The sequence below is a fragment of the Austrofundulus limnaeus genome, unplaced genomic scaffold, assembly GCF_001266775.1.
Source record: "Austrofundulus limnaeus strain Quisiro unplaced genomic scaffold, Austrofundulus_limnaeus-1.0 Scaffold54, whole genome shotgun sequence".
Taxonomy (NCBI): domain Eukaryota; kingdom Metazoa; phylum Chordata; class Actinopteri; order Cyprinodontiformes; family Rivulidae; genus Austrofundulus; species Austrofundulus limnaeus.
Window position 1 is genome coordinate 205,534 of NW_013952456.1, and position 8,092 is coordinate 213,625.

An 8,092-nucleotide genomic window follows, 5' to 3' on the forward strand; every position below is an offset into this window, starting at 1 on the left:
CGTTTCATTAGAGAAGAACCCGTCCAGAGGACCTATACAATTTTTTTTCCTTTTGATTTTTTACCTGGATTACTGAGATGCATCAAGACATAAAATGAAAGTTGTTTTTTTTTATCTTTCTGTGTATGTTCTCCAGGGGAAAGGCCATTCAGCTGCCAGCTCTGCCCATACCGAGCCTCTCAGAAAGGGAACCTAAAGACCCACGTCCAGAGTGTCCACCACTTGCCTTTTGATAACAGCCAGTAGCTGGACATACAAGGCCTGACCCTGAGCCAGGAAAAGCACAGAGAACAGGCTGCCAAACTCCTACCAAAACCACAATAACAACAGACTGATGGATCACAACATGGACCAGAGGACCACCCTAGTTTCCCCAAAATACCCTGACAGATTTCTTGTAACTCTGAGGTTTGAAAGTCGGACCCAAGACTCACGATTAACTCACTGGTCTTTACTGAACCTGGAATTTTCTACCATGAAAGTTCTTGATGTTTGGAACTCTTTAGTTTGGTTTTGTGAAGAAATGTTTTCAAGCTGTGCTAGGAAATGCTAAAAAATAGAGTGTCCTATGATAAAAATATTTGAAGCCTTTATATTTTAAAGTGTTTTAGCAAATGAAGAAGTTAGGAGTGAAACTATAAGAGTTTTCTAAGCAAGAAAGCTGGACTCATGACTATTGTTGCAGATGTTGCATGGTTTACTTTAATATGAAGGTTCGAAAACCCTTAAAAGATTTCTGATCGTAAAAAAACCCCCACAATTTATAGATTTCTCCTTTGAAGCCATTTTCGAGGTACCAAGTGAAGGTGCCAAGGGCAGCCTTAAAGGAAAAGTTATCTTTCTAGAAAGAAGAGAATCTTTTTCATCAAGAACACTTTGGCCACCAAAACACGGTTTTAGATTGAAGTTTGTGCRTTTCACTGGACAGCAACCATCAAGCTGCTACAACAAATGACTCCCAAATCATGAAGAGACACATTTTGAGCTTAGATTTGATTTTAGAAGGTGAAAGGTGTTGTAGTAATTCAAGCCTCCACTCTGCAGAGTGGTTTATCAATGACCAAGAGACGTTGGGTTAGAAAGAGAGAACTAATGCTGAAGTGTGCTCCGTAGGKGAAACAGCCTAGGTCTTTAAAGCCAATTTAAATGGCCGTTCAGTTACTGTGCATTTCAAAAGAAGAGACTGAATGAAGTTTTTTCCCATAACTCGTTCATAATCTGAGTGTCTCAGACTCCGAGCATTCAGTTTGGACCTAAAATGTGTCTATGACAAAAGAAGGCAGGAAGGTGTTTGCTCAGATAAAAGCAACTAAACCAACTGTTTATGAAAAAAAAGAATATGGTTCTACTGGTGGAAACCCAGCCCCTTTACAATCCAAAAACAGAAATTGTGACTTTTTGAGGCTAGAAAAAAACATAACTTTAGATTGTTTAGTCTTTAAATTTACTTTTTTGTGTTTGAAGGCAATAATGTCTTTGTGCTACGTTGGAATTGTGTTACCAAGTCAACTAAAAAAAATTACAAATGTACTTTAGTACACAAAAAGTATATTTTTTTGACTTTTCTGTTTTCTTGTTCAGGAAGGAAAATCGAGTCAGACCTAATTTCTCCAATCTTGTGCAAAGTTAGTGTCCTCACTTCCCAGAATGTAAACTTTGTAAATGTTTGAGCAAAACTGGCACGCTGAATTCCAAATGAGCAGAGCGTAAACATTCAGGCGGACTAAATGAGCCCGTCTTTCAAGCTGTCGGTCCCGTTGTGTTCAGATTTGCATTCTGAGGGACCAGAGCGAGGAGGTCAGCAGCCAGAGGTCAGGCAGTCAGGCTTCCAGAGAGTTCAGGGATAAAAACATCAGGTGGAGACACTATGAAAGCTCCCAGAAATAAAAAGCTGTCACACGTGTGTGTGTGTGTGTGTGTGTGTGTGTGTGTGTGTGTGTGNGTGTGTGTGTGTGTGTGTGTGTGTGTGTGTGTGTGTGTGTGCCTGTTCAGTTTGATTGAGATTTTATTTGAAACAAAGCCAAAGTGTTTGGTTTTTCATTCTGAAATAAAACCTGTGCTTAAATCAGTCACACAACAAATTGAAAGCAGCTTAAAGTTCCTGGACTTTAATTTCAAACCCACCAGAGACAAGAGAGAAAGCAGAGAACTGTTACAGTTGCAGAGATGTTTCCTACATGCATACAAAACTGTGTGCTTGAACATGCCTAATTATACACAAATGTTTGTAATAAAGGTTGTTGTTAGCTAAAATACTTGAAACTGATCCTTTAGCCTTTGAGGTTGTGTAGTACTAATACCAATGTTGTACAGAATTCCCTTTAAGATTAACTCTTCAGAATTTGTACTCCAAAGTGTGGCTTAGAAAACTATAAAGCAGGAGTGAGTGTAATATAAGGTGTACATGTGGAATCCACTTCGACCAAACCCTTTATGACCTGCAGTAGAAACCAAATTGCATTACTAGTGCACATAGACTAGGTTAGTGCTTTAACCAGTTTCTTTGTTTTTGACCAATTCTAGTTAGATTTATTTTAGAGGGGGGTTATTTTATGGGTGCTGGCTAACTGACTTCACTGATGTAGATGCTACTGTCATTTTGTTCAGATGATTACAAGAGTTTGAATGAAAATGTGATTTTTATTTGATGTTTTTAGTTGCATTTTTTTATGGCAGGTTGGATAATGCTTGATTCAGTTGTACTTAATTCTTCACAAACATATAAATGTGAGTTTTTAGTTTCTTTTCTAAACTGTAGGGTTTGTTCAGTAGCTTTCCCCACCCTGCCCCCCTCCCACCAGGGACAGGTGTTTCTTTTTAGCTGTTTTATTTTCATACCTCTAAAATGTATTATTTGTGTCTGTGTTGCTTATTTTTGTTCTGATTTCAGATTAATTTGCTCCAGAAGACATTATTCCAAATGTACTTGGTTGATATCTGTATTTATTATCACTTCAAAAAGGATGAGAGGACCGAGGCAGACAGGACTCATTGTTTTCATTTGATTTTTCTGGGTTTATGTGTTAACAAGGTAGTTTTAAAGCCAGCAAGCCGATGTGGAAGCTCTACCTCGTCAAAGCCATTCTCAGTTCTGTTACACTTTTTGTACATCATTTCAAAAAGATGTAATGTCATGTCCACAATAAAGACACACAAAATGGCCCCATTTGTCTGGTTTTGCTTGGTTTTATGCCACTGCAATGACTGAGCACAGAGCCGGCTCTTGGCATAGGCGAACTAGGCGGTCGCCTAGAGCGCCTTCTGCTGGAGGGGGCGCCAAACTGCAGAAGAAAAAAAAAGTAATTAYTTGTAATCCCTGGTTGTAACTCTGCTCAGCGCCCCTTTCAATTAGCTTTGTCTTAAAAAACTATAAGGAAGTATTACAGGAAAAATAAACTACTCTACCCATAAAACATTTTCTCCCCCACCCCAATGCAGCAAACGCCCCCACCCTCTCTCTCATTTGATTGACGTTGCACTGACTCGTCCTGCTCCAACACTGACGGGGAGAGACTAGTATTGCCTCTCAGGTAGCGGTTTGTGTTGACAAACTCAGTAACAACAAGTCTGTATTTTGTTGTCCCATTCATGTCAATCTCTTCGGATGTTTACATGTATAAAAAGCCTGAAAAAATTCGTAAATTTTGCAAAAAATCCATACAACTCGCACCCGGGGGGGGGGTGGGGGTGGGGGGGGCAAATAAATCTAAGTTTACCATAGAACCTTACACTGTCAAACTTGTTTTAAGGGGATCAAATTGGGGTGGGTGGGACATAGTTCGGGGGGTGGAGGGGGGCCTTCAACTTGCCTAGGGTGCCAAAAAGGCTGGAGCCAGCACTGACTGAGCATGTGCAAATTCACAAGACAAAGTTTCACAGAATGATGACTTTTAAGTCAGGAGAGGTTTCTAAGTTACTTTTTAATTTTTTTTAATAAAGCCACGTAACAGAGCTGCTGTGACTCCACTGTGAACCTGGAGACATTCTCAGCATGTTAGAAAAAGCAACTGTAGCTGTGTTTCCATCAATGTTTTTTAATGCGCATTTTGAAGTATCACATTAGAAAAGGTGAATGGAAACATCACGATTTGAAAAATCTTCCTCTAATTYGCAAAAMAGTTTAAACRCTCRCTTGAGGTGGTTTTCGGGTTTTTCTAAAAAGAGTTAATGCGCAAAAGGAGAGATGGAAACACATTTGCAGAATAAGTTCTGACGTAGCAAACATTTACCTCACATGGATGATCAGCTGTTCCAGCTGTTTGTCTGGGACCAGTGTGACTGCAGCTGGACGCTCCTCCCGCTGTCAGTGTCGTCTCGGTTATTCCCATTACATAAAGAGAATTACATTTCTTTCTCTGCGTCTTCAGACAGCATGTAACATTGTCAAAACTAGTTGATATGACAGAATATGAACAACTTTCCTGATTGTAGCAACACATTCCTGATAACTTTTCTCCATTGTCCTGAGATGTGTAGTCCCTGTAAGTTTGTGACTTCCTGTTTACTACACACATGTGCATGGCCTGGTTGATTCACTTCAAGCCAGTTGATGGAAACATATCTGATTCGCATTTCTTCCTTTTTTCCTTTTTGCAAAATTTTTTAAAATCCACTCAAAATTCTAACTAAAATTGGATGGGAACACCACTACTGCAGGACGTTATTATTTTAAGACTTCTTCTTTCAGAGCTGCTGCCGCTCAGCATCAAATTGACTCAGTTGAGGTTGTTCAGACATAAGATATTCCCTGTGTTAATCACTTTGGAGGTTTCCTGTCCACATCCCATGAGGAGACATCAGATCTGACCCAGAACTCAGAAGAGGGATTATTCTGTGTTTTCTCTTTGGCCTGGGACTACACTGGAGAAGACAAGTCTGCGTTTCCCTCCTAAAACTCTTCTCACCACAACCCAACATCAGATAAGTGCCAGAAGATGGATAGAGTTGGGACAGAGTGTAAAACTTAAATAAAAACCGAATATGATGATTTACAAATCCTTTGCAACATATTATCATTCATAATGCTCCACACATTTTCAATGGGAGACAGGTTTAGCCTGCAGGCAGGCCAATCTAGTACCTGCACTCTTTTACTACGAAGCCACGCTGTTGGAACACGTCCAGAATGTGTCTTCATTGTCTTTCTGAAATCAGCAGGACGTCCCTGAAAAAGATGTAGCTTGGATGGCAGTGTATGTTGCTCCAAAACCTGCATGTAGCTTTCAGCATTAATGGTGCCTTCATGGTGTGACATGGGCACTAATWCACCCCCATACCATCAGAGAGGCTGGCTTTTGAACTTTGTGTTGATCTTTTGATGATATTATGGCCTGCAGAAGATGAAATCTCTAAATCCTTGCAACTGTTCCCAGAGTTGTAAAGTAACTAAGTACAAATACTTTGTTACTGTACTTAAATAGAAATTTTGGTTATCTGTACTTTACTTGAATAATTATTTTTCAGCCTACTTTTTACTTCTACTCATTACATTTTTTAAAAAAGGTAAGAAGTAAAAAGTCGTTTCTCCTACTTCATTTCAGCTTGTTGTTGTTTAAAAATATACTACCATGAAAAATTGTGGCTCCTGGATTGAATTTAATTGTGGTTGGATGAGAAGTATAAATATTTGCCATTCTGACACTGTAATTAGTTTGTACATAATCCATCAAAGCTGCATAACTTTACAAAAAATATGTTTTGAAGAYGTCACCGCCCCAATAAATTTATTTTGGAAAATCCAACTGTTCATTTTTACTCAGTCCTTTTACTTTTATTACTTAAGTACATTTTATGTCAGAAATTTACTTTTAGTACATAAGTACAAAATAAATCAGATACTTTAAGACTTTTACTCAAGTAATATTCTTTGAGSAGACTTTAACATTTACCAAAGTCATTTTCTGGTGAGATACTTGTACTTTTACTCAAGTATCACAATACAACACTGACTGTTCCATGGCAAACATTGTTACACTATTTACTCACACAGTTGTTCACTAAGTGGTGAACKTGGTCCTATCTTTGATTGTGAACGACTGAGTCTTTCAGTGATGCTTCCTTTATACCCAGTCATGAAACTCACCTGTCACCAATAARCCTGTTCACCTGTGGAATGCTGCAGACAGGTGTGGTTTTTTTTAGTATTCCTGAACTTGCCCTGTATTTTGTTGCCTCTGTCTCAGCTTACAGAGCTTCATAAACATGCATTAACAAACGAAGCATCAACATATCACATTTAAAACATTTAKAAAGAAGATTGAGTAATTTCTAACTACACGTAAGTTTGTATTGTGATTATAGTTCTGTCTTGAGGCTAACATTGTACAGTTGTTGCTCACAGAGACAGAAGATTAGATTCAGTGACTGCAAGGTGCCCAAGTTCTGTGGCTGTAAAACAAGCCCCCACATGCTTTACAGTTGGTATGAGCTGTTTGAGCTGATATTTTGTTTTGACTAACACTGTGCAWTGTGGAAGCACCTCAATTTTTGGTTTCATTTGTCTGGAAGAAATTGCAACTTCGATACTCAAAGCACTTTATGATCTGGACCTTCATTTACCCATCCATACACCGCTCTACCAACTGAAAASCTAATGTAGACAAATTGTTCCAGAAGACTTGTGTTTCTTTTAATTCAACTTTATAAATCATGCTGCCATGTTTTTTCAGAAAGAAGATTTTTTTCTTCCGTGCAAGTCATAATATTTATTCAGTCTTTTTTCCCAGTTGCTCCGTTATGAACTTTAACCTTTAATTCTCTGAAATGTCTGTAGAGTCCRTCAGCACTGCATGGTCTGACCCGGGGTGAACATGATGGCATGTCCTATCCTGGGACAATTAGCAGCTGTCATTGTTTTCCACTTTAAATAACCTTTGTAGAACGATGAGTTCCACATTGTTTGGAAATGACCATTAACCCTTTCAGAATGATGCACAGCTGCTTCTCTGAAGCTTATCGTACACCTGAGGTTAGATCTGAGACAGTTTCGAAGCGGGTACAAACCAGATCATTTTGATGATGTCCTGAGCCAAACACAGGACCTCTGAATGAAAAGAGGATAGACTGATTGAATTCTGCCCAGTACCTACAGAATRTGTTTTCATGATTCACGCAGACCAGTTGAAAACAGATCAGCCAAGCTGCTTCCCTTTCATGTCAYGTGACACGACTGATGGATCCAGACTTTGATGTCTATCCAGGCCTCGCTGCCACCTTGATGTCCACGTGTGGCCTTGGAGTTGAAGTCCTGCTGCCCACTAACAGTGATGAGAAGCACCACAACCTTCATCTGCGAGCGGCCACCCAGGGATCTGTTGCTACTTTTTCAGTCTCTTTCATGCTCTGCGTCTCTGTGCACCATATGCCTGTCGGGTTGAGTGATGGCTGAGTGACAGGTTCCCTCTGAGAACATGGCACACAACATTAATGCCAGGCAGGCCCGTGGGCTGAAAGGAGACTGCAGCTGCCCGTCACTCTYCCTAACCTCATCAGTCACTGCGAAGGCAGACGTGACGGCCCTGAGCTCCCTTAAAAACCTGTTGGCTGACATGTCTTCCATGTCTTCTCTCTGTCACACAGCAGAGGGAGGCTGACTGACTGACTGAGTGACAGAGTGACTGACTGAGGCAGAAAAATACGTCAAACTCCAAGGCTGACTCCAAGTTGATGGACAGGTAAGTTGGAGAACACGGTATAATGTGATCTTTTTTATTTCACTTCTTTACGTGCCATAAAAGAAATGTGCTGCTGCACAAGTATTACCACAGGCAGAGCTTCAGATCAGCTCTTCCAGAGAGAGCAGAAACATTTTATCCTATAAAAATCACACTTTTATGCTTTCAACTTTGAATTAACTGTTGTAAATCTGAGAATTTGYTTTTTCACTGACATTTCTGTTGTATTGTCCATTTTGCGGTGCGGCACGGTGGCTCAGTTGGTAGAGCTGATGCCTCTCAGCAAGAAGGTCACCGGTTCAAAGTCCAGGGACCTTTCTGGGTAGAGTTTGCACGTTCTCTCCGTGCATGCGTGGGTTCTCTCCGGGTACTCCAGCTTCCTCCCACAGACCAAAAACATGACTGTTAGGTTAATTGAT

At 40.1% G+C, this 8,092-nt stretch overlaps 1 protein-coding gene across 4 annotated transcripts in view; it reads left to right on the forward strand.

Moving 5' to 3' along the window:
* Positions 1-3,166, forward strand: part of znf516 (zinc finger protein 516) — a 92,088-nt gene extending 88,922 nt beyond the window's left edge. For all 4 annotated transcript variants that reach the window (XM_014008924.1, XM_014008925.1, XM_014008923.1 and 1 more), the window contains one exon: positions 137-3,166. In XM_014008924.1, coding sequence (XP_013864378.1) covers positions 137-246 — 110 coding nt within the window. In that variant the 3' untranslated portion in view covers positions 247-3,166. The remainder of the gene's footprint in view (positions 1-136) is intronic.
* The last annotated feature ends 4,926 nt before the right edge of the window (positions 3,167-8,092 follow it).